Source organism: Heliangelus exortis, chromosome 12 (genome assembly GCF_036169615.1).
Source record: "Heliangelus exortis chromosome 12, bHelExo1.hap1, whole genome shotgun sequence".
Taxonomy (NCBI): domain Eukaryota; kingdom Metazoa; phylum Chordata; class Aves; order Apodiformes; family Trochilidae; genus Heliangelus; species Heliangelus exortis.
In genome coordinates, this window is record NC_092433.1 from 918,642 (window position 1) to 945,000 (window position 26,359).

The 26,359-nt window shown below is 43.2% G+C and overlaps 1 protein-coding gene across 1 annotated transcript in view; it reads left to right on the top strand.

The window, feature by feature from the left end:
- The first annotated feature begins 9,971 nt into the window (after window positions 1–9,971).
- The window catches only part of NINJ1 (ninjurin 1), a 17,284-nt gene continuing 896 nt past the window's right edge, over window positions 9,972–26,359 (top strand). The window contains exons 1-3 of the mRNA XM_071755338.1: window positions 9,972–10,148; window positions 19,775–20,009; window positions 24,646–24,807. Coding sequence (XP_071611439.1) covers window positions 10,077–10,148; window positions 19,775–20,009; window positions 24,646–24,800 — 462 coding nt within the window. The 5' untranslated portion in view covers window positions 9,972–10,076 and the 3' untranslated portion in view covers window positions 24,801–24,807. The remainder of the gene's footprint in view (window positions 10,149–19,774; window positions 20,010–24,645; window positions 24,808–26,359) is intronic.

Genomic DNA, 26,359 nt, shown 5'->3' on the forward strand with positions numbered 1-26,359 from the left:
TCTCCTCTCCTCTCCTCTCCTCTCCTCTCCTCTCCTCTCCTCTCCTCTCCTCTCCTCTCCTCTCCTCTCCTCTCCTCTCCCTCTCCTTTCCTCTCCTCTCCTCTCCTCTTCTCTCCTCTCCTCTTCCTCTCCTCTCCCTCTCCTCTCCTCTCCTCTCCTCTCCTCTCCTCTCCTCTCCTCTCCTCTCCTCTCCTCTCCTCTCCTCTCCCTCTCCTCTCCTCTCCCTCTCCTCTCCTCTCCTCTCCTCTTCTCTCCTCTCCTCTCCTCTCCTCTCCTCTCCTCTCCTCTTCTCTCCTCTCCTCTCCTCTCCTCTCCTCTCCTCTCCTCTCCCTCTCCTCTCCTCTCCTCTCCCTCTCCCCTCCTCTCCTCTCCTCTCCTCTCCCTCTCCCCCTCCCTCTCCTCTCCCCACACATCTTGTGAACTGAGAACTACTCCTAAAAGCATGAGTCTGTGACACAAAAGAACCCTTTGACAAGCCTTTTTTTCTATTTTTCCCTTTTTTTTTCCTTTTTTTCTTTTTTTTTTCCTTATTAAACCACATTTCAATAGCACACATTGTTCTGTGAATTACATCCTGGAGTAATCCCATATACAGAGGCTTTTTCATGTAACTGGATTATTCCTTTCATTGACTCACACTGCTAATAGTCACCCCAGGGCCTTATTCTGCTCTTATTTACCCCATTTTAACACATTATGTAAGGACATAGAATTCAGAGTCACACCTCTACAAAGACCTGGCATTTAAAACACATGTATTCTTTACTCACATTTACAGATAACCTCTTGCCAGTCTCTCTTCTAGGGCTCTGCATCTGGAAAACATATCAGGCTTGGGGTTTTTTTTTAAACTCATTGTTCTGGGAAGAGTTACTGATAATGTGTCATCTCTGACCTACCAGTGAGAACACAATTGATGAAAAAAAGTTAAAAGTAACACTTCAAAAGAAAATATTATTTCACAGAGTTTGCATATAGAGGTTTTTTTTATTCTCCATCTATTTAATATACTAAAATCTATTAAAAGAATGTCATGATAATAAGATTCTGTTGGCTGGAAGAAAACAATTTTGAAATTTAAATGCAACTGATTCCTGATCTCACATTCACAACCCAGTCATAGATTCAACATCTCTAAATCAGTTATCTGTATAGTCCCTAAAAACACCACCTCTCAGATCATTATATTATTTGTACACTTTGCAGCATGCAGATAAATTATGCAGCTTCAGAAGCACACAGACCTGTGCTTCTCTTAGGTAATTTATCAGCTAAAGTAAATCATTAATGCACATCACAGGGTGCAGTTTCAAATAGTTTTAATAAAGATGATGTTCAAGCTCAAGAAGTTTTAGCCAGCCTCAGGATTCCAAGTTTGCACCTTTATATCCCATCTCATTTCAGCTGCACAATTTTTCACAACAACTTTTGCATAAAAAGCATGTGTTCTTTAATTGCAAAAAAATGTAAATACATGTACATGTATATGGTGTGTTAAAAAAAGATATGGTGATTTTACTTGGACTAAGGAGGAGAAATTAACATACAGAAACAGACTCAGCTAAGCTATTTCTGTCTCAAAATGTGAAAAGCTAATAGGTCTCTAGACTGAGGATAAAAATAGGAGCTTTATTTCTTCCTCATTCTCTTGTATCCACGCTCTTGACATTTATTTCCTATTTCTAATAAAAGGCTGGAATGAATTTCTCAGTCACCTTGTGTGGCAACACTCCCTGCAGTGTGAATCCTGTCCCCTGGCAGGCAGGGAGGTGGCAGCAGTGCCTGCACCCACCCAAGGAGATGGGATGGAAAGATGAAGCCAGCAGTGGCCTGATCTCCACATGAAGTGTGCTGGGGAATTAGCCAGCAGCACAACCACCTGACCACCTGGCACCAGATGAAAAAAAAAAAATCGAAACTGGATCAGCAGACTGTCGGGGGAGGGATGGCAATGATTTGCATTAAGCACCTTTTATTGGTGCAGGGTGTGGAGCAGGGCAGGATGCTGGTGTGCACTGGGGACACTGCACACTTTGCTCTCCAGGTCAGCTGTGGCTGTGGGGCTGCTTTGGGCTCTGTGCTCAGATCAGACATCACCACCACTTCTGTGGGGCCCAGTGCTGTTCAATATCTTTATTGATGATTTAGATGAGGGGATTGAGTCCATCATCAGCAAATTCTCAGGTGACACTGAGCTGGGGGGAGTGTGGATCAGCTGGAAGGCAGGAGGGCTCTGCAGAGGGACCTGGACAGACTGGAGAGTTGGGCTGATCCCAATGGGATGAGGTTCAACACAACAACCCCATGGGGAGCTCCAGGCTGGGCACAGAGTGGCAGAAAGGGAGCTGGGAGTCTGGATTGCCAGGAAGCTGAAGAGGAGCCAGCAGTGTGCCCAGGTGGCCAAGAAGGCCAATGGCATCCTGGGCTGGCTCAGGAACAGCGTGGCCAGCAGGTCCAGGGAAGGGATTCTGCCCCTGTGCTCAGCCCTGGGGAGGCCACAGCTTGAGTCCTGTGTCCAGTTCTGGGCCCCTCAGCTCAGGAAGGAGATTGAGGTGCTGGAGCAGGTCCAGAGAAGAGCAAGGAGGCTGGGAAGGGATCCAGCACAAGTCCTGTGAGGAAGGGCTGAGGGAGCTGGGGGTGTTGAGGTTGGAGAAGAGGAGGCTCAGGGGAGACCTCATCACTCTCTCCAACTCCCTGAAAGGAGGTTGGAGCCAGGGGGGGGTCAGGCAGATATCAGTAGGATAAGAGGGCACAGACTAAAGAATTTTTTCCTAATATCCAACCTAAACCTCCCCTGGCAGAGGGGAGCTCTGCCAGGGGAGGTTTAGGTTGGATATTAGGAAAGGATTCTTTGCAGAGAGGGTGATCAGGCATTGGAATGGGCTGCCAGGGAAGGGGTGGATTCTCCATCCCTGGAGATATTTCAAAAGAGCCTGGATGTGGCACTCAGTGCCATGGGCTGGGAACCATGGGGGGAGTGGATCAAGGGTTGGACTTGATGAGCTCTGAGGTCCCTTCCAACCCTGCCCATTCTATGATTCTAGGATTCTGGACAACCCCTCAGGGCAGAGCAAGGATGCCAAGGCCACCAGGGCCCCCTTTTCCCTAAAGCCACCCTGCCAGGCAAGGTCCAGCTCATGGTCCTGCAGTCACACTGGATGCCTAAACAAACACCACAAAGCCTTTATAGTGGGGGAACATCTGTCTGCACAGTGCAGAGCAGAGTGGATAAGGGGTTTATTTCAATGTGCAGCTGATTTGATGCACACTGAGAACACAATGCACTGTGCAGGAATGTGTTAGTGCCTGGAGGGCAGCAAGCCCAGGGGAAGCAAGCACTACAGCATGGAAGAGACTGTACTTAATGGGTTGTTCTTGCTCTTCACTGACAAAATTAACTGCCTTACTCTTCAAAATGAATAAAAAAAGAAATCCCAAAGAGTATTACTAAATACTACATCCCAGGTCCAATCATTTTCACAGACTCCAGACATCTCTATTTAAATGCTAACCCATTTGCACAAATGTTTCTGTATATTTCTAGGTAGCAGCTTATTAATTTCCTTCTGGCCTAAGTCCAGTGCTGCTTGAAATATTCTCTTTCTCAAAAAAAGTTTGTTTCAAGTATGTGGGTGCCAAGCAAGCCAGCACATCTTAAGCAAAAAGAATTTTTAATCAGTAGTTTCACAAATTTTAAATTCAGAATGGAAGGTTGTGTTGGCTGAATTTCATCTTCTGAATGAGCCCAGAGATTTCCCTTCATGATTCATGCCTGTGACAACGGGCAAAAAGTCTTTCCAAAACCTCCTGAGGTGAAGGACACCATGACCTGCACTGGGCACTGGCTTTGCACAAACACTCACACACAATCAAAGCATTCAGGACACTTCAAAACTTTGGTACTGTCACAACCCTCCACGAACCTTGATTTCTGCAATTTAAATTTTCCTGCAATTTAAACTCTTCCAGAGGAATTCCAGCCACTTGCTGTTACACAGTGGATCCAGGAAAGCTCCTGTGCTCTCCTCAGGGGTTTCTGGAGGAGCAGAGTTGGTTCTCTGCCTGCAGGACAGAAGTCACTGTCTGGGCAATGCACCCCCAGATGGAAACCCCACTTCTTACAGTGCTTCAGAATCTATTTTAATGGCTTCCAGTGGTTTCACTTTTACTGCTACAACTAATTCTTAAATCAGAACTTGACTCTGACAAATTTCAGCTGATCTAAATATCTTCTGTGAGTGTGGCCAACCAACTCCTCACCCACGACTGAATCTTGCTGGTTTAGCCATGACCCAAACCCTGTTTAAACAGTTTAAACCCTGTTCTTTCTCTTTCTCTTTCTCTTTCTCTTTCTCTTTCTCTTTCTCTTTCTCTTTCTCTTTCTCTTTCTTTCTCTCTTTCTCTTTCTCTCTCTCTTTCTCTTTCTCGTTCTCTCTTTCTCTTTCTCTTTCTCTTTCTCTTTCTCTTTCTCTTTCTCTTTCTCTTTCTCTTTCTCTTTCTCTTTCTCTTTCTCGTTCTCTCTTTCTCTTTCTCTTTCTCTTTCTCTTTCTCTTTCTCTCTCTTTCTTTCTCTCTTTCTCTTTCTTTCTCTCTTTCTCTTTCTCTCTCTTTCTTTCTCTCTTTCTCTTTCTTTCTCTCTTTCTCTTTCTCTTTCTTTCTTTCTCTCTTTCTCTTTCTTTCTCTCTTTCTCTTTCTCTTTCTTTCTTTCTCTCTTTCTCTTTCTCTTTCTCTTTCTCTTTCTCTTTCTCTTTCTCTCTTTCTCTTTCTCTCTCTTTCTCTCTCTTTCTCTCTCTCTCCAAAGCACAGCCCTGTCCAGATAGTCCATTTAAACATTTCTGCAGTCCGTATGTGCTTGAGAGCTGTGATCACATCCTCCCAGCCTTATCTGCCCTAGATTGCTCCAGACCATGCTGCAGTTTGTGGGAAGTCCATAATTTTGTAATATAAATATTGCAAAATCCCTTGTGGCTCTACAGAATTTATAGTGTCACCTAAACACAGACCTCATGAAGGGCCAGATCTAAATTATGGACACAGAAACCAACTACAGGAGATCAGCTTGCAGTCCCACCCCAGGGTATGTCCAGCTGCATGCAGGCACTGCAACTCCACACAGGCACCACTCAAATCAGGAAAAAAACATCATTTTTGTACACATTGTGAAGCTGTTTTAAACAGGCTGCCTTGCTAAGAACCAGCAGACAGAAGCACATGAAGCAACTCTGATTTAAGACGTAGGGATGCATTCCCTGGAAGATGTAGGGAATTTTGCAGTTCTCCTGCTCAGCCAGATGTTTGTCCTTTGTTTTTCTCCAAATTAATGCTTTGATTTTTTTTTTTTCACCCATCCAATTTTTCCTTAAAAAGGGAAGCAGGACAGGTCTCTTCTTCTTAGAGAATATTTCTCTACTGCATCCTGTCCTGTCATTCACAGACAGCATCATGGAAACCCCTTTTTCTCCATCTTCTCCCAACTCCCAGGGAGTTCACATAAACACGAAGAGCAAGCATAAGCCAGAAAATTATGCCAGAAGACCATGAAAAAATTACTAAATGCATAATTCAGGTGAAAATACAAGGAGAAAAGTCAGTTTCTTTCCTAAAGAGTTCACACCTATCAGAAGTAATAAAATAAGAAGATACCACCTACTAACATCAAGGTATTTTGTTAAATTTATTTTCATTAACATCAGTCAAGTTTTTGGAGCAAGAGCTGCCTAAACTAAGTATTTATCTTTAAAATTATTTCTAAACCAGCATGATTTTCTGCAGGGTATGATGCAAGGCTTGAAGAAAAACAGGAAATCAAAAAAAGGATGAAACAGCACAAAATGATGTGCTTTCACTCCAAGTAGTTTCAGTGATCTGACACACATTCACCTCTTCCCAAAACAAATAAATGATCAATCTCCATGTACATAGCAGGCAGAAAAGCAGGGGGGTGTTTGAGAATGGCTGCTGGGGCAAAGAGCTAAAATTTCATATTTATGTCATAAATCTGGATGACAGCAGAAACCAAAATAAAGTAGGATGTGCTGAGGGACTTAAAAGGAAATTATAGAAAGTGAGGTAGTTACAACTGAGACAAAACACCAGTTTTGGAATTGCAAATGGCTCTATATCCATGTTAAATAGCTCAGGCAGTCTCCTGTCATCATCCTCACACCTCTACACTTTTGAATGGCTGCTCTGTTTTTCCCAGAGGTTACACCAAATCCCATTTTGCTTACTTGAACTTGTGCTCTAGTTAGGAAGTACATAACAACTTGTTTTTCTAGTGACCACAAATGCCAGGTAGTACCATGTAATTTTTATTTTGGGCTTCTTCAGATTGGCTCTTTGGCCACATCAGTAGTATTCACACAGAGAAAGTGCATCCCTAGACTAAAACCAAAAAAAAAAACCAACACCCCCCCCCCCCCCCAAAAAAAAAAAAAAAAAAAAAAAAAAACACAAAAAAAACCCCCCCACAAACCCAAAACAAACAGCTCTTGAAATTTTAGTGAAAAGGCATAATCTTCTGGTGAGGTTTCATTAGAGGTCTGTACACATCACAATGATTTTGAGGAAAAAACCCCAAGACAGTGGGGTTTTGTGAATAATGATTAATGGCTTAAGAGTCTAATACAAACTACAAATAAATTTCTGAGCTAAAATGCCCAGATGCAGTGCAATGGGTCTTCATGGGCTTGAGTATTTCCACCCAGGTTTCAGTGACTGTTCTGGTAGCAGTCCCAGACCCTCTCTGCACCTCCTGGTATCTAAATGTAACCCTAAAAATGCTGCCTCAGACTCATGTGATGTCACTGGCAGGGTTCTCATTTTGTAATGACTCCTCTCCAATTTGCACACAAACAAGAATGACCAACCCCACAGGGTTGCCTGGTTGCTTCATGGCATGATCACATCAGCAGTCTCTCTGCCTGACTCTCTCTGGTTTCTGTTTTTCTACAGGACCACAGAGTCCTTTTCATAAGCAGCAAAAACATATCTATATAGTTTTATATCTTTTTTATTTATTATATATTTTTATATCTTATTTTTATACATTTTTTATGCTTTTTATATCAGCAGAACTACCTCAAAGACTGAGCAACAGGGAAATTTGTTGCTAAAAAAATTGGTAGTGTGTTGACAAGCACAACAATACAAAGCTGCAACAGAGAGCAGACTGTTTGAGACTGCATGTGAACACTGCTCACAGGCCATTTCACAAGCTCAGACTAAGCTGTTTCTCAGTTCCACTCAAGTTACACCCATTTCCCCCCAGATTAAAACAATTCCCACTCTCACCCATCGTGTTGGCTTGTGGCAGTGCAGCACCAATGTGAACCAGAGCAGAGAAGGGACAACTTAGCACTATCACTCCTGCCACCTACACAGAGCAGGTCTCTAATTTTTAAGATTAAGGGCAGAATATTTTCACTGGAGTGAATGAAACCTTTACAGCTGCCAAACAAGTTCAACAAAATGCATTTGCAAAGAGCTAGAGAAGAAGAAAAAGAGGCAATTAAAAATACAGCAGTGTTTCTGGAAACGTCACGGGACGATGATTGATTCTCAGCAGCTTTTCTTGGGGTCTGAACACTGCAGTCATTACAGCCCAAGCATCATTAGTGCCTGTTCAATTAATTGGTTAAGGTGTTTGATCAAGGCCCTTGGTGAGGGCAGTACTGAAGCTCAGCTGTTACAAACCCCAAGGAAAGCACTGTGCCCCTCCAAGCCTCAGACTTGGCAAGAACTGACACACAGTCTGGTTTTTAGCTTTGCCTCCAAGTGTCACCTCTCACTCTGCTCTGACAAAAAACAATTGTACCCCCCCTGGCCAGCTGTGACACCACCCCAGCTGGGACAGGATACCCCCACCCACTGGGAACACACAGCACTGCTCCCAAATACTCCAACACCTTTTCCACTTTATGGCCACTCTTGCCACTGTGCCCTCTCCTCAGCATAACAACAAGAGATAACAAATACATCTTTGCTTTCATACTGCATTGTTTCCTCCATTTTCTAAGGACTACAATAATGAAACAATGAAATAACTTCTTTCTCTAAATTTCTCTAGCCCACTGTACTAAGGAGGCCGAGAAGGCCACTAGAAATCAAGATAGGGGAGGATTTCCTATAAAGTCTGATTAAATAAATGATTTCTGTGCAGTTTGTGAAAACAAACATATATATTACACATTACCAAATATATATATTATACCTTGCAAGCATATACTTGGTCAAGGAGGTTTTTTGAGACAAAATTAATTATCAATATCACTCCTGAGTAGAGTGAAATGGAACCCTCAGTGACCTTTAGCATTAAAAATGGAGACCTAACTTGTGCTTAATTTGTGTTTAGCCACAGCTGGTTGTCCATAGGCTTCTGCATAGACCCTAAAAATGGATTCAGTCACCAAGTGAGTCTGCTTTCACAACAAATCCCTCTGAGCTCAAAACACAAAGTCAGCAACAAGAAGTCTGTGCACTTTAATGCTGAGGTTATAATGAATTTCCATCAAATCCTGGGGAAACTCTGAAGGACTAAACAGGCACAGAGACTGATAAAATTGTAAGGTGGTTGCCAAAATTCCACTCTCATATCTGATCAGTAGCTACTGCAGGCCTGAAAAAGCTTCAGTGTTAAGGTATATGCTTCAACATCAAGAGGCAATGGTTTAAAACTTGACGAGGGGAGATTATTGTTAGACATTCAGAAAAAATTATTTTCTGTGAGGGTGCTGAGCCCCTGTGCCAGGTTTCCCAGAGAAGCTGTGGCTGCCCCATCCCTGGCAGTGTCTCAGCCCAGGTTGGATGGGGCTTGGAGCACCCTGGGCTGAGGGAGGTGTCCCTGACCATGGCAGGGGGTGGGAATGGAGGAGCTTCAAGGTCCCTCCCAAACCCAACCATTCTATAATTCTATAATCAAATATCTTTACCCAAGGGAAAGCAAAAAGCCTTTATGAATTTTTTTTTTAATTGGTTATTTGCATTACATATGGTTCTTTAAAATCTATGTTTGTTTAAATCCCTGAAATAGAATATTTTTTGTGTTTAGAGAGTGAAAAAAAAGTGATTCCTAACAGAAATTTTTGAAGGAGTTAACCTGAGCAATACATGTTCGGAAACCACACATAGGAATGGGCTTTTTAAACAACTATTGCAGAATATTTTCAGTGAAGATGAGCAATTCATTCCTAGCCTTAAAAGAGATTACATGTGGTCATATGACACCTCTTCTTTTAATTAATTTTTACTCTGAACACTAATTTAAGTAGTGTACAGTTGGCTTGTAACAGTAACATTAAAAAAACTAATTTATTTTGCTTTGTTGCATAATTTAGGCTTCCCTTACTGCTGTCATTGCCAGCTCTGCTGTTTCTATGCCTCCAAGTGCTCCCCTGATGTTCCAGCACCAAACCTGCCTGTTAATTGCTGGTGTGTGCATCCTCTCCTGTGTTACAGGGGGAAATAAGCCTAAGGAGAAGAAAAAAATAGGATAATGAAAACGAAAGCCTAAAAACACTGACTAAACATAGGCTCTTAGAATAAAACCCTAGCCTTCAACTTTAAATTTTGTCAAGTCAGAGTCTTCTAGAAGGAAACATTTGCGTGCATTACCCCTGGCCTGTACTCCTCCCCAGCACAGCACGAATTATGCCTCTTGGCCAGCACTGGAAATTTGCAATTAAAATCAAGCTGCTCGGCCCTAACCCCCGCTGACGGTGCGAGGCCGCCGCTTACCCCCGGCTCCTTCCCAGGCCCCGGCTCCCTTGGAGCCGCCGAAACCACCCCGGGCCCGGGCGGAGCTGCCGCGGGGGTCTCCGTGACCCGAAGCGGGCACCGGGCACACGGCCCTGCGGGGGGGACCCACGCACCTACCCGGGGCCGGGAATGAGAGCCCACGGGCGGCCTGTGAGGAGAGGGCGGGACGGGGACGGGCCCGGGGCCGCCCCAGCTCCGCCAAGCGCCGCCTCAGCATAAAGTTTCTCGTCAGCCGCTGGCGGCGGCTCCTCCCGCCCCTGAGCCGCCGGGACGAGAGGGTTCCCCGGGGGGCAGCGGGGACGGAGCCTTCGCTCTGCCGCCATGGACTCCGGCAGCGAAACCCACGAGCTGAACGGGACGGCGGAGGGCGCGGAGCCGCCGGCGCTGGAACGGGTAGGGCCGGGGCGCGTCCCGCCGGTGAGGCGGGAAGCGGAGGGTTCGGCTGCGGCCGTGCCCGGGCATGGCGGGCGGGAAGGAGCGGGGCGGGGGAGCGGAGGAGTCCCCCGGGGAGCGGCCTAGGGCTTCGGCAGGGGCCGAGGGTTCCGAACTGGGGCCGAGGGTTCTGACAGGGTCCGAGCAGCCCGGGGCGGCAGCGCCCAGCCCAGCCCAGCCCTGCCCTGCCCTGCCCGGGCTCCGTTGGGCAGCGGAGCCGCAGATATCCCGCGGGGCGGGAGCGGCTCTGCGCTCACCGCTGCTTCCGCCCTGTTATCGGTACCGCTCGGTTATCGCTATGGGTTTTTTACCCGTTTTTCATTCATTCAGCACTTTTTTAAAATTATTTCAGTCCTTCAGCGAAGGACTGAAAGGAGAATCCCGCTGAGTCCTTGTCACGCTGCCCCCGCAGCTCCGGCCCAAGGGGAGGTCACCGGGTGTCCTCCCACCCAGAAACCTCTCAGACCCCACCGGCACCTCTCTGCACCCGGGAGGGTTTTTCCCCTCAGACTAGTTGGGAGTGGATGGAGAAGTTGTGCGGGGGTATCTAGACAGGAGATATGTGAGCACAGAAATAAGAGGAATTACTGAAAGGGTTGGGGCTGTGTGTTTGGCTGTTTGGTTTTTTCCATCCAGTAATGCAAACAAAAACAAGAAGACAAACACCCAGCTTCTCACTACCCCATCTAATCAAAACATGACCAGAGATCTTCACTGGGAAGCATGGCATCCCATATTCTGTTTACACACAAATGGAGTTTTCCAAGCATGCCGCTTATCTGAAAAGCCAGGCTGGTAAAAGAGCATCTTTTAAGTTGTTTTGGCAGAGACTAAACTCTAAAAAGCAGCCCTTATTCCAGCCTAAGAGTCTGCCACATAGAAGCAGTTGTACTAAATCACCTTCTATGTCACTACTGAAACTTTCTGGTTCCAGACAGACTGGACTGATTGTGTAGTAGATTTGTTTGTCCTCCCTCCCTTCCTGACAAACCCTTGTCGTCATGAATATCAAACCAAGGGGAAAAATAATCTGGTTTTACGAAAGCCTGGAAACTACTGAAAGAGAACCAAATCAAACTGGTGGCTTGGAGGCATTTCCTTTAAGCCACTGCCTTCTGGGCAGCTTTCTTTTTTTTTATTAATAAGGAGTTGTGATTGCATCACAGGTGCTACTTACGATGATTTTTTTTTTTAAGTTGGTCTGTTCCAAAAATTTTTCAGCACTTTTCCTGTTTTGCCTCATTTTCAGTTGCAAGCAATAATCATTCTGTTACTCCTTTCTCATAGCAGCTGCAAGTTCTATGTAAGTGCCATAGAAAGAATAAGCAGCAGAGCATACTGTTTTATGCTATTATATATATACAGTAGCACTTCAGAGAACTCTACAGACACTTTTTTCCCCCTTACAAAAAAAAAATAATTATATGCAAAGTAAAATGGATAGGGAGAGACTTCTTGAGTAGGTAATACCTTAAAAAATCTGACCACGTTCAGCACCCAATTAAATCTGATGAGGCTGTGAATCTGCAGGTGCCTGAATCCCCAGTATTTGAGTAAAAAATGGGTGTCTGCTTTTAGGAATGCTCACAGGCATCACATCTTGGATGGCACTGGTTTGCTCCCTGCCCATCCTAGCATCTGCCCTCTCCTCAGAATCAATTCTCTTGCACTCCATCAGCAAAAGGCTGCTGCCTTCTCTTACAGGAGAGCTGACAGCAAATGCATAGATAGTTTTCTTGCCTTCAAAGCATTGTTGAGGCATAGGAATTAAAAACAGACTAGTCCAGCCTGCTGTAATTCTGAAGGAGTGGGGATTGGATGTGCTTTATTTTAACTCCATAATTGCTTTGGATAAATTTCTTAGCAAATCACAAGCTTTTAGACCAAGAAATTCCTTGAGTCTAATGTGAGCAGTTATATTTGGCAGAAGTGTCTGGCTGTTTCTGCATAGGATCTGCTCATACTAATGCAGATATTAAGTGTTTTTTCATCTCCCTCTATTTGCTTTTCTTTTTCATGGTCTATATTGAAACCTCAGGATTCTCTACACTGTAAAATCTATTTTTTAGTTAATGTTTCCAAGAGAAGAGGAAGTACCAAGTGAAAGAGTAAAGAACTATGAAAAAGGTGAAGAGGAATTGGATAGCAGAAGATAACAGCTCTGGAATAGTTGGCTTCTGTTGGAGTTGTATTATTACTAAACAGGAGTTGAAGGTTGTCTTTTAATTCCCAGGTCACTCTGGGACATGGCAGTTTTTTGGCATCATGCTGCAAGTAAGAGAATTAAAATTTGTGGGGCCTTGAAATAATTTTACTGCATATTGAATGAAATGCCATGGTCTAAAGCATTCCTTGTATCAAACTGGGTTTGGAGTGGCATACTCCAAATATTGAAACTATTGGTGATAATTTTTTGTTTGCTTAGTTTTTAAGTTTCTAGAAGAAACAAACAGTGCTCTAACTCCACAAAACAGGGAGCCCACAGATGGGTCAGAGCACCAGTATTTTAAGACAAAATCACTGGAATGAGCATCAGTAATGCAAGACAGGAAAAAAAAATCACACAGGAGAAAGTTTCTATGTAAATAGAACAAATACAAGTTATTACTTCAGTACACAAAGTTAGTCATCAGGTGTACTGATTAACTCATTTAATGAGCCAAAATATTCCAACTTGGTGCTGGAACTGTGTGCCTATGGCCCTAACATGAGTACTCTGCTCTCCAGAGACCCTACCAGGAGCCCTGTGTCCAGTTCTGGGGTCCCCAACACAGGATGGACATGGGACTCTTGGAGTGAGTCCAAAGGGTAGGCAGGAACATGATCAGATGGGCTGGAGCAGCTGTTTGGCCCAGAGAAGGAAAAGTTCCAGGGAAACCTTGTAGCAGCCTTCCAGTGCCTGAAGGGGCTACAGGGAAACTGGGGAGGCACTTTGCCATGAAGGTTTGTAGGGATAGGATAAGGGGTGATGGATTTAAGATGAAAGAGGGTAGATTTAGGTTAGGCATTAGAAAGAAATTCTTCACTCTAAGGGAGGTGAGACTCGGGGGAGTTGGGAGACTCAGGTTGCCTCTTGAGTATCAAGAGGCAATGGTTTAAAACTTTACAAGGGGAGATTATTGTTAGACATTGAGAAAAAATTATTTTCTGTGAGGGTGCTGAGCCCCTGTGCCAGGTTTCCCAGGGAAGCTGTGGCTGCCCCATCCCTGGCAGTGTCTCAGCCCAGGTTGGATGGGGCTTGGAGCACCCTGGGCTGGGGAAGGTGTCCCTGAGCATGCAGGGGTTTGGGACTGGATGAGCTTTGAGGTCTTTTCCAACCCAAACCAGTTTGGGATTCTATGATACTTTTCCCATTTTTTTCATACTAACTTTTTAGCTCTCAGGAATCAGCATGTTTATTGCCTTGTTATTATTTCCTAACATAGTTATACTTTCATTTTCTGTCTGCCCATAGAGAAAGTGGCTTTTCTTAACCATAGTCCTTTAAAGACTCTAGAAAATTAATGCTGAGTAGGAGCACAGACTGAGTTTTTGTATTGAGTTTGGTTTTTAATTGCCTTCCACCACACTGTCTGTGATGGCAGAAGCCTCACAAGGTGGTTAGTGTGAAGTTAGGCTGGGACTTGGATGGACAGATTCCCCTATACTCCCCAAGGAAATTCCTACAGGAGATGTACCTGGTGATTCAGCCCAGATGTAGGGATTTTCTCTGTGAGTCAGAACTAAGCTGAACAAGTGATCTAATGTTTTAATGGGCCAAAAGAAAGAATATCTTCTGAGGAGGTGTACAAAGGATCTAATCATCCATTACATAATTGATATAGCTTAAGCTGTTTGTGTTGGAACAGTATTTCTTTTCTTTGTAGAATGTTTTCCCTATTTTTCTAGATCAGCAAGATCTGTGAGACAGAGGGGAAGTTTGATTTCAGAGGGGCCACGTGTGGCCCATTTTCAGTGATGGAAATGTGGACAGAAATGACACTATATGAGGATTATTAAATAACTGTATAAAGTTACTATTTCCATTCTGTAACTCTAGGGCTTATCCTTAGGGGAGGGGGAAAAAGTAAAGTCCTGAAATATCTAGTGTTTAGTCCTGTATTCCTGTTATGTATGGTCCTCTTCTTTTGTGACATAACTGTATTTTTTCCTGAATATCCCACTAAAAATCTAGAATAGTATGCTGTGCAGTGTTTTTCTTAAAGAACTTAGAAATTTACTTTTTAAACAGAAGGGCTTTTTAGCATCTTTGTAATGGTTTTGGTTAGAAAGAGTGTTGCAACACCCAGTAACGGAGCAGAAGAGTCCCTGTAAGATCAGTGTGACTCAGCTTTTTACTTACACAGCCTCCTTAGTACATAGCACCTTTCCATTACTTTAAAATTAGGACTGTCCCTAAACACAGGAATTTAAGGAAGCTTGCTCTCTGACATTTCAAACCCTGAGGTCACCAGGATTGACAGCCTTGTCCAATCTCATTTGTTTGCCAGCCAATTGCAGACAGAAATCACTGACCTAAAATAGAAAGAAAACCATCCACAGAGTAAGCTGCAAGCCAAAGATTATGAAGACTGTAGTGCAGTGTAAATGTACATGGAAGTGAAGAATCCTCTGACATTTTAAGTAAGATGTTGCTAGTGTTGCTCTTAGAAGTCTGCTTTACAATACAGAAATAATAATCAGCATTGTTTTCCCAATTAACCCATAGAACCCTGTGGGCCTCCTGTACTTAATAAGAGCATTCTGCTGCATAATGACTTAGTTAGAATACCTTGGAAGTATTTAGTGCTTGGAAGTATTTATGTGCCAATACCAAAGTAAGTATTTGTATGTTTTCAGAACTCAGACATGAACATGTGGAGCTCTGGGTCCTGCAGATATTAAGTAGCTGCAATTACAAATTGCAAATCAAAATGAAAGTGACTCAGGCTGCTGCTCTGGCTGAAAATTTGCACTTGCTGGTTCTAAGTGTTCATTTGGGAAGTTGGAAGCTGACCTTGGTAACTGCACAATGCTGCTTTTCTGGTGGAATTTAAAAAGAAAGCAGTGACCAGTTTTGTGCTACTGCAAGTGTCTGTTAACTTTATTATGAGACCAGTAAATTCAGTGTTCAGAAAAAAGTCTGGCTCTTATCTGGGAAATGTCAAGGTCCTATTGGTTCAGACAATATTTACCCCTTATAGTCTTTATAGGGGGCTTTTTTATTATTATTATTATTATTACTTTCTTAAAACAGTCTGCTTAAGAGAATATATGTATGGTGGAAGATATTTAAGAAGCTGAGTAAAGCACTAGGGAAGATACCAAAAAAGAAGGGATGGATTCTATAAACTTCCTCTCTAAATCCAAATTATTTCTTCTGCATTCATAGGGCAGAGTGACCAAAATTAATAAAACAAAGGTCTGAATACAAATAAAAAATAGGCATAATATTTGCAGGTGGTTTTTTTCCCTCTATAGCTTACAGATGGCTGGTGTGTCAGAAGCCCCACCTGTCTTTTCTGGACAGATGGACTGGTACCATTTTGGGAAATTCAGTGAGGTTAAGTTGGAGGAGAAAAAAAATTAATTGTTGGGGTTTCCTTTGTTTTGGTCAGTCTCCCAGGACCTTCACTGAAGTGCTGCAGCAGACACCAGTGTTTGGTCAATACTCTGTAGAGCAAACAGCAGTGTAAATATTATCACAAGTAGCAATTTAATGCTGTAATAGAAACAAATCTTTATTTAGCAAAGATACCTTATTGTTTGCTTTAAAATGTTTCCATTTTCAGTGCTGTGCCCTTCCTGTTGAATCATCAGGTGGCTCTTGGAGGTGACTCCTGAAACTCAGCATCAAAGGCCATTTGCCTCAGTGCCTCTTTTATTTATTTTTGTAATAAATGTAATGAATAAATCCTTTCTGTATTTCTAAGGGACTCGGTTCTGGGTGTACCATGGGAATGGCAAGTGAAGCAAAGCAGTGGCACAGTTGTCAGCCAGGCTGTGGATCCAGCACCCTCCAGTCCTGGTGTGTTTGGTTCCATAGAAGCAAGGAGGCTTCACCCTTCCACACTGCAGTGCTCCAGGCAAGCAGGGGGAGCAGAGACCCAACAGGGGATCCTTCAGGCCCTGATGGAGCAAGAGCAGGAGCCTTTCCACTCCTCTTTCTTATCACTCCCTGTGGACTGGCACGGACTTTTTATCACTTTTTGCCCTGTTGTTCAGAGGCTGCTGCTGCTCTGTGGGTGCCAGGAGGTCTGAGAGCAGGCAGGGAAAGGGTGGTTCAGCACCTCAGCTGCCCCTGGCCCTATTCACACCCAGGTGAACACAGATGCTGGTTTCTCCAGGCTGGTTTGGCTGCACCAACTGGGGGGGTCAGCTTGTCTGTGCCAGGGAATTTGCATACTGCAAGTGTGTAATGAGGTGTTTTGATGACATGGGGACATTGCAGGTGACATGGAGCCCAGACTGATCTCCTGCCAAGGGACACCTGGAGCAAAGCCTGGCTTCCCATGTGTCCCAGGGAATTCCCACAGGCTCCATGTACCCTCTGCAGCCCCCCAGGCAGGACCAGCACAGGGAGTGCAGTTTGGTGCTCTGGGCTGCACGTGTTGCTACGTGCTGGGAATATCCCTGAAACCATAAAGCCACAGAGCAAAGCTCCCATATAATTTGTGTTGTACAGCACTGTCATTATCCTGAGGTTAAGGTAGCAGCTCTCCTTTCATTGTCTGTCTATATATTGCTGTTTAACACATAGTCTGAGCTTAGAAATTGCTGCCCTAGTGCTGGCTGCTGTACTTTCAGCAGTTGCCTTCAATTTGCTTCCAGAAGGAAAGGCTAATTTACATTTTTTTAATTGTTGTTGACTTTTTTTTTTTTTTTTTTTTGGTTTTCTAGTGTGAGTCAGGGGCTCCATTTCTCAGTCAGGAGATGGGAAGTGATTGTTTCAGGGGTTTTCATCATTACAGGTCCTTTCTCTGGCAGAAGGCAAAATCACAGCCTGAGAAAACGCTCTGCACAGTGGAACTGATGTTTCAGTTCTTCTTGTGTCTAGTTTCAATTCTGAACTGGTCTGCTTCCAGGAGTGGTAGCTGAAAACAACAGAAAAATAGAATTTTGGGGGATCTAATCATGGTAAATAGCTGACCTGTCATTCCAGGAATAAGAAGGTTAACCTTGGTTTGCACCCAAGTAGCACCCTACTTTGAAAAGCACCCATTTATTGGTGTGCAGAAGTGACTCAAAACCTTTGCCTCTGCCACAGTTCAAGCCCCATAGGCTGCTGCTTCCATCTGCAGCTCCTGACCATACAGAAAAACAGCAAACAGCAAGCTCCTAGGGGTGCAGCAAAACATTTCCCTGGGAAAAAGAAAGGATCATACTCTGTGTGTGTGTTGAACTGTCTTGCATCATGTAGTCACAGAGGTAGCTGAAAGGTAGATGGAGCCCAGGCTGTTTTTTGTAGAGTTACAAAAGAGGAAAAGCCATGTAAAACGTGGTCCCATTCCTATATCAAGTGAAAACAAAGTCATCATCATGGTTTCACTACTTTCCCCTTCCATCAGGATTCAGAACTGAGTCACAGCTACCCTGGTAGTTTTTTCAAAGTCAGTATTTTTGCAGGAAGGAGTTCATGAGCTGATAGGCATAGGAAAAAATTCTCTATATAAACTTGTGACAAAATAGATCATGTTACTTCTAAAGTATACAGAGAAGAATTTATTTTAAATTCTTTTAAGTTCATGCATAAAACTGGATTCTGCTATTACACATATAACATTACTCTTACACCACTAGCAGTAGGTAGCCAAGAGCTAAATGTGTGCATTTGGCTTTTTACTGTACAATAGACAGAGAAAAATGTGTTTTTTTCTGCTGGGTACTGCCAGCCTGTATTCTGTGCTGCTTCCCCTAAGGAAATGAACATCTGCACCTGGTTTAATGCTTCTGCTGAATGGGGCACTAGAAGGACAGGATTTTTTCCAAAGCATCCCAACACTATAGTGGTTTAATGGAGCAGGGGGATGGGAAGAGGAGGCTCTCTCTGGAGAGAGAAAAGGTGACTGACGTGGAACAGATTCCCCAACCAAACTATATTTTTAGGTAGTGGGATACAGACAAAACCAAGTGAGTCTCCACTTCTTTCTGACTGAAGCCACTATCCATCTCAGAGCTGTTTTCTTTCTGGGAGCTCAATCCCAGTAAAGAAGCCATCTGCATGAAGCTTTGGTTCCATGGCTTCCTTTTCTTTGCAGATAAACAGCCTCTTGTCTGCCCTGTGGCATTTTGCACTCAGTAAAATATTTAGCCTGTGGTTGATTAGAACACGTCTGGTGAAAATAGGTCAAGTTTGGTATTTGAGTGCCCGGGAAAAACTGGCAATGTGTTTGCTCTGCACATCAAGGTCTGGCCTATTAAAAAGGACACTTTCAGGTCTGGACAGTGGCAAACCTGGCTTTGGAGCTGGAAATTTGATAGTTATTAGTGCTGCTGAAGAGGGTAATGAGAGGGTGTTTGCTGCATTTGAGCTGACCTTGAAGTGAGATTTCCCTCAGTGTTTTCTGGGCAGCAGAACACATTTCTGCAGTTAAGAGGTCTCTAACAAGCAGGTTTAGATCAGTCAGCTGGAATAAGCTTACTCTAATGTATTTGGGTATTAATTTGGAAAGAAAATCTAGAAGTAAGAGCAGTGAGGATTAAATACTTAACCCACTCAGAGGGTGCAGAAAAGAGGGTTACTTACTCTTTCCTCACTGCAGAGTTAGGTGTCTTAAGCCTAACCAAGTTACCCTAAGATGCATCTAATTTCTAGATATATAGAAATCATCCCTGAGAGATGAGCTGTGGAATTTCACGTTGGATCACATGAATCATCATCAAGAAAAACTCATTCATTCCACTGGGTTAACTGGCTCTGGTTTTTCCCTGCAGTTGTTTTTTATGTTCCTGTTTGTTTGCAGGGGAATTTTTTAAAAATCCAAACAACTGAAAATGGAAAGAAAAGTTCCTTGTAGCTGGGCAGTGCTTGGCAACCACAGATCATATGACACATAAACAGAAAACCAGCTCCCTGTGTATGGATGGACCTGGCATGGCAGAGCAAAATGCAGTAGGGAAAGAGGTCAAGGGAAGTTTATACAGTGGCCAACTTCACAGAAATCCTCATGAGCAGTTCAGGAACTATGCAGATGTGTGACAACAGAGGGTGAATTTAATAAACAATTTGTATTTTGAAGCATGCCTTTAGGAGTAAAATAGCAGTCTGTTGTTTGCTTGATTGTTTAACAGTGGGGTTTTTCCCTCACAGTTTTTCTCAGTGCCAACTTTTCAGCTTCCTTAATATTTCTTTTTCCCAGGATAGAACCATACTGACTGTTCAGACCCATCCTGCAAGCTGGAGAAAGGGTATCTGCCCCAGCCCAGTGCTCTCCTGTCAGGGGAGGGCAGTGGAAAAGGTGCCCTGAGAGTCCCAGTGCCACCCTGGCAGGACCATTACTGGTACCATTACCAACTGGTACCATTACCAGCTGATGGGCCAAGTGATCACTCGCTGACTTCACCAACGAAGAGATGTGAATAATCTTTTTCCTCTCTCCCAATTTCAGCACAGAAGGTCCCAGTGGTTTCAAAGAAATGGACCCATTAATATCAACCACTACGCCAACAAGAAGAGTGCTGCAGAGAGCATGTTGGACATAGCCCTGCTGATGGCCAATGCCTCCCAGCTGAAAGCTGTGATGGAGCAAGGACCTTCTTTTTCCTTCTACATCCCACTTATCATTCTTATCAGCCTGTCACTCATGCTGCAAGTTATAGTGGGAGTGCTCCTGATATTCCTTGGTATGTAGCAAAAGCAAGAACCATTGACATGGCTTTTTCTTGTAGGATTTAACCTGTATCTAGAATCCCCATTTATTTTTTTAAAAGATGATATATTTGAAAGTATTTATCTCAGAATTGATTAAAGCTATCTCTTAAGACCACAGAAATGTTGCAACAGAAGGAGTAAAGGCAGCTTTTTGTGGAAACTTTAGTTTTGACCAACTTCCTCATACTAATTTTCCCAGAGCATTAATATTTTTCTTTTCAGAAGGCCTGAAGAGGAAGGAAAATTATGAAATACTGTAAAAGAAATGTTAATAAGCCAGATAGGCTTATGCAGCCTTCCCAGTTTCATAATATTGTTCCTGGCAAGACCTGTTACTTAATCTTACAACCAAAATGTATTTGTACCATATCTGTCATATCATAACTAATATTATAAGAATATATTGTGTATATAGGAACTCTGCAACAGAAGTGAAAGTTGAGATGTCTGTACTCATGTTGGTGTGGCAATATTGTCTGTGGTTTGTATTTCTGCAGTCAAAGGTTTGATAGCAAAGGCTTGGGAAAAAAGAAAAGAAAACCCATAGTTTTACAATTAGGAAGTTACTCAAAGCATCCTAAATCTCTAGGTGGAGGGTGGTAGAAATATACTTGTTATTATTCAGTTAAACTGAAATAAAAACTGAGAAGATAAACAGGCTACTTGGAGCAAGAATATATCTCATCTACTATGCACTTCCTATGACTTCAATCAAAATTTTTTACCTTGCATATCACCATATCATATCATATATAATATCATATCACAGTCCAGGTGGGATTCTGGGCCTACAAATAAATTGCCTTGAATTCTGATTATCACTAGGGAAACTTTTTATGCTTTCTATGAAAGAAATGTGGTGCAATAACTTCAGCTTATACTAGAAATAATTTCAAGATAACAAGTTCAAATGGGAGTTGTGTTAGAGCTTGCTCTGGACACATGTAATGAGGCAGCTATGGAACTGGTTCCCTGCCCCCTGCCCTGCCCCTCCCCCCCTTTCTCTCTTACCTGTTGAATTACAGACCTTTGCATTCCTGGAAGTTGAATTGCAGCATCTTTGGTCTTCTAAAAAATAGAGGATCCACTGTTCAGTATTAATAGGTACAATTCTGTGAGACAATAAGAACCAGTACCCCCCACTAAAGGTGAGATATTTTAAGTCAGTATTGTTAGATTAGTAGTACCCATATGTCCTACCCCCTCTGCATTGTTCTGTGAGACAAAACATTGATCTGTGCAGCTCTAGACCCAGGCTCATTTCTGTTCATCACTAAGTGAGCATGAATTACCCAAAAAACCCCAACTAAAACTCCAGTTGGAGAGACAGAACACTTCTGGAAACATGAGTTTCCTGTTTTAACCTTAAAAAAGCCTTCAGCATTTCACTGTCTTAACCTACTGGGATATTTTCCCAAGGCAAGGCAAATGCAAAAAGAATCCAGTGGCACTTTGTGAAGTTGCTGCAAAGCTTCAGCAGTCATTAGCAGCACCCAAAACCCCAGAATGTAACTCTGGAGACTTGATCAAAGATACTTGTGGAAATCAGATAGATTTCTGCATCAGTTGAACTCCATTATTCACCAAAATAAATGATATTTTCAGCCATAGGAAACAGCTGTGGATCACTTCTTTTGCTAGTGATAAATAAACAAATGTTCTTGTAATTTGTTTTCAAATCTTTCCCTTTAAATTAATGGGTACAGATCTTAATTCTACCATGAATGAGAAGCCTCAAAGGTGACACCAGGGTTCACACATGGCATCTCTGTTTGTATTTCAGTGTGGTTTTTAGGGCAACTGGAAAAACAACTTTCTGTTCAAGGAGAAAGTTTCTAGGAAACCAGGATGCACAAGCTGATGTAGCTGTTTTCTTTTTTACAAAAGAGACAGAATATAGCTGTGTCTGCTTTTGTTGGAGCTGGTAAAAAGGAGCAAAATCCTGGTCCTGGCTCGGAGGAGATTCTAGAAAGGGACTGGGAAAAGTAACCTGCTGATACTGGGGGATGTGGAAAGAGAGTGATGGAAAAATGAGCAAAACACTTCCATGTTCCTTGGTTGAAGGCATCTCCCTGGTGGTTGTTTCAGTTAAGCAGGCTCTGAGACTGCAAACAGGTTCCTGGTTTGTGTTGGGCAATAATTTCTCAGGAGATGCTGAGGCTTGGCTTTTTAATGCTTGTTTTTGCCAGGCATTGCCCAAGTGGCTTCCATCCCTGTAATTTTTCTCTTTGAGAGTAAAGGGAGTACTCAGCAGCCCCAGCCCCAAAGCTGAGCTGAGTTCTCGGATCAGGGAGCAAAAAGTGGGATTCCACAGGAGCTGAGCCTGGCTCCCCAGCCAGCAGCTGGGAGTGAGGAAAGCCCCCAGCCTGGAGCAGTCTGCAGCTGATGGAGAGATGGAAAGATGCTGTCCTGCTGAGCTCAGAACACTAAAAATAGGAAATAGGATACACAGATACAGGCATCACAGCAAGAATTTGCTTTTCACAGCAGGTATTTGGTAGTTTTGGCTTGTGGGAAGTTTGTCTTTCTGTCCAGCCACAAAATTCTGCCATTTACAAGCTCTCACAAGTCCAGGCAGAAGACTGTGCAACCATCCAGTTTCTTCCCTTGGGACAGAGGTTTGTCCCAGGAGCTACCACTTCTTACAGTTCTCTACTAGGGTTTAAAGGCTTTTCCCCCTCTAAAAGAGCCTTTCACAAAAACATTTTGAAAAATGTTCAGCAGACTTGTCCTTGAAAGGGATTTAAGACTTTGTAATCTTAAGTTTTTGGAAGAAAAGCGAAGAATATCTTGAAATAGTTTGTGGCATTGAATCATAGTCATCTGATCCCACTATAATAAAATACTTAAAGAATAACTGTTCTTAAGAACATTTTCACAAACACCCTCATCCTAAGTACTATAATCACAAAGACAGGATTACTGCAATGCTACTGCAAAATACAGAGCCTGACAAGCAATTCTTGTCTTCTCTGACCCTTGCTTGGACAAATGGAAAGCTCTGAAAGGGTCAGGTCTGCTTTGAGCATGGTTTCTTTTAACTCACAACACACATTGGGTCATTATTGCTTTTCCTTTTTTTTTAAAACCCACCATCCAAAATGTTTTTCTTCCTTACTTCAGGATTCATTACTGAGTTTCATATATTCTGCTTCATTCAGTACTAGAGCCCTTCCAAGTACTGTTGGGATGCAGGCATCCACGTAGCTCTGGGTGTTTATTAGATGTGCTCAAGCTCATTTTCATGGTTTAATTCTGATGAGCTTAAATTATTTCATACCTACACAGTAGATGAAGATTTTCAGATGCTTCCCCCGTGCTGTTCCTCAGTGCTGGCCTGAGATGTTTGACTCTTCTGCTTCAGCAAACATGGGTTGAACAGGTGCCCAGAATTCCTTGAAACCAAAGCAGCATGAGACTTTCCAGCTAGCCACATGAACCTGGCTTTTAATCCTACAGCATCACCAGGATGTTTGCCACCACATCTACAAACAGGAGAGTCTTGGTTCTGTGGTTAAGTTCTGCAGGGCTGGCAAGTTTATTGAGTTGAAAGCATTAAGAAAGTTTGTTTCATACAGCAGCTGTCAGCCACACATCTCTGCACGAGCTCATCAGAAAGTTTTATTCCTGTGGCTGTAAAAACTTGTCAGGTACAAACTTTTTCTCACATGCACACAAAGGCTCCAGTGATCCATGGACTTGGGAACAAGGAGTCTGAGCAGACAAATCAAATCTCTAAGCACACTACACACTTCATCATCACTCATTCCATCAGTATCAAAGGACTTCAGCAGAGCCTGAGCTGCAGGAGAGCAGAGAGAATTTTGGGGTTCCAGGTGATGCCAGGCAAGGCTCCCCAGAGTCCTTACTGTCCTGTGCAAACACAGGTTTTACTCTATCATCAGCTCTGCTATCAGTCCCATGTAGCTCATCTGTATGTTTTCACAAGACCTGGAATCAAGTTTGAACTAAATGAGTGTTATCTCCCCTGCCTGTTCCTCCCTCACTCCCATTAGCAGCTCAGCCAAAGGACAACTGCAAGAAACAAAGGAAATGTTTACACAGCTGATGCTCTGTAAAAAGAACTGTGGCTACACTGCTCTGAAACCTTCCTCTCTTTAACAGATCCAATGCCCTTGCTTTCTAAAACCAGAATTGGAGCAAAAGCAGGGAGTGCAGCTGGGGAAGGGCACCAGTACAAGAAAAATGCTGGTAAAGAGCTTGGGTTGTCTGCAAAGAGAAATTTAACTCCATTCCATCCTGTCAGGGCTTCAAGCTTCGTGTATTCAAGACTGAAATATTTTTTAAACACCTAAAGTCTACAACAAAACAAGGTTTCAAAAGAACTCAGAAGATTTCAAGTAATGTTTGTGCATCCATCACTTCCTATGTCCCTTTATTCCCATCACTGGAAGCTGCTGGGCTCCTGTGGTTAAAGATCCTCTCCTTAGCACTTTTCCTGACACTGCAGATTCTGACTTCCCTTTTCAGTCTGACTGATGCAAATAGCTGAGTGTAAGAGAAATTCTGGAACTACAGTAGTAATGGAAGATTTTTATTCTGGATTTTGAACGTACAATTAATTTTTTTCTTTCTTTCTCTTTAAAGTCAAATATGACCTTAACAACCCTGCAAAGCATGGAAAGCTGGATTTCCTCAACAACCTTGCAACTGGACTGGTATTCATTATAGTAGTAGTGAATATTTTCATCACTGCCTTTGGGGTGCAGAAGCCAGGTGCTGAGCCTGCATCAAGACAGTAATTCCAAGGTGAGTGTGGTCTCTGCACATCAGGGCACAGTGCACAGGGATGCACTGAACACTGGGGTACAGCTGTAAAAATAGCCAGCAGCTTGTCCACACAGTTCCAGCCTTCAAGATAAATGAGTTTACTTAAAGCTACCATGAAAACAGAAGCTTCTAGGAACTGCTGAGCTATTACAGTGTTTTTTTTAATGTAGGGTTCAAAAGTTGATGGCAGCATCTGACTTTGTCAGAGGCCCCTTGCATGTATCATGCATTGGAAGTGTGAGGATTCTGCTCCTGGCTCCTTTTCCTCATTGCTCACTAAGGCAAGAAGGGAAATAATACTGTTTTGCTTCCTCCAAGCAAATTTTTTTTAAGAAGGGTGTGCAGTACACTACACCCAGTCTGTTATGAACACTGAAGACTGAATCTTTATCCAAGTAAGTGGGGCTGTTAGGTCCAACACAGAATACCCCATGTCACTGGAGCCCTTTGGTTCCTCTGCAGATGGTGTGACCCCCACGCTGCAGGGCTTTTGCTTTCTGGGAGACTCACAAAGATGTTTGCTGTCCCTTTACTTGATCCTTTCCATCATTTAAAACAACATTTTTTTCCCTACTTGCATTTTAAATTTTGTCATTTACTTTTACAGAGGGATAAATACAAAAATTGTGGGCATCCCAAAATGGGTATCTTCCTAGCATCAAAGCTACAATGAACCATTTGGGAAGAGAGACACCTAAATTGTAGCCCAAGGAGCACTGTGATCCAACATCTGCCTTTAGAACAGCCCTGCTGAGCCTCTGTGTGCCAGCAGTGCTCTGGCTCTCTGGGTTCCAATCTCAGCTCCTGGGCACAAGGACTGGGGAGGAAATCCTTGACTTGCCCACAAGCCATGGGACAGTGGCCACCAGGCACTGTCTGAGTTAACTCCTGGGTGATAACCCTTTCCCTGAAGAAGGTACAAGGCCTTTAAACCTTTAATCTGAAGATGAATGGCACAACAGAAATCTGTAACAAGAGTGGAAAGCAGAGGAAAATCCATCAGGACTCTGAATGTCGTGGGGGAAATCAGTGCAGCAAATTGCTAGGAATGTGAAATGAGGAGTGAAATTCATTTATTTTTGGAGTGGGGGTGGAATTGCCTCCTTTAACCAAAACCTGTGAAATTCTACAAGATAGCTTTGGTGTGCTTTCTGGCACTCGTCTCTGCAGAGAAACTAAAAAAAAAATTTGAATTTTAGCCAAGAGCACATAGATTATCTGAGATACTACCAGAATTATAGGCAGAGCATCTGTCTCAGCAGTGTGTATTGCAGCAGTACTGAAACACTAACCACAAAATTGTGTTGGCAAAGTCAAAAGAACTGAATGAAGAAATGCTGGAATTTTTGCTGTCCTTGCACAGTAGCCAGGAACAGAGGCAGAGACAAGAATCTAAAACAGGCACCAAGAAATTCAAATAATGGGCAAGGTGTCACACCAGAATCCCAGACTCACTTCCTTCTCCTTCTGATAGAAGAAAAATTTAAGAGGAAAGAGAGGAGAAACAGTTCTTGCTTATCACACCAATGTA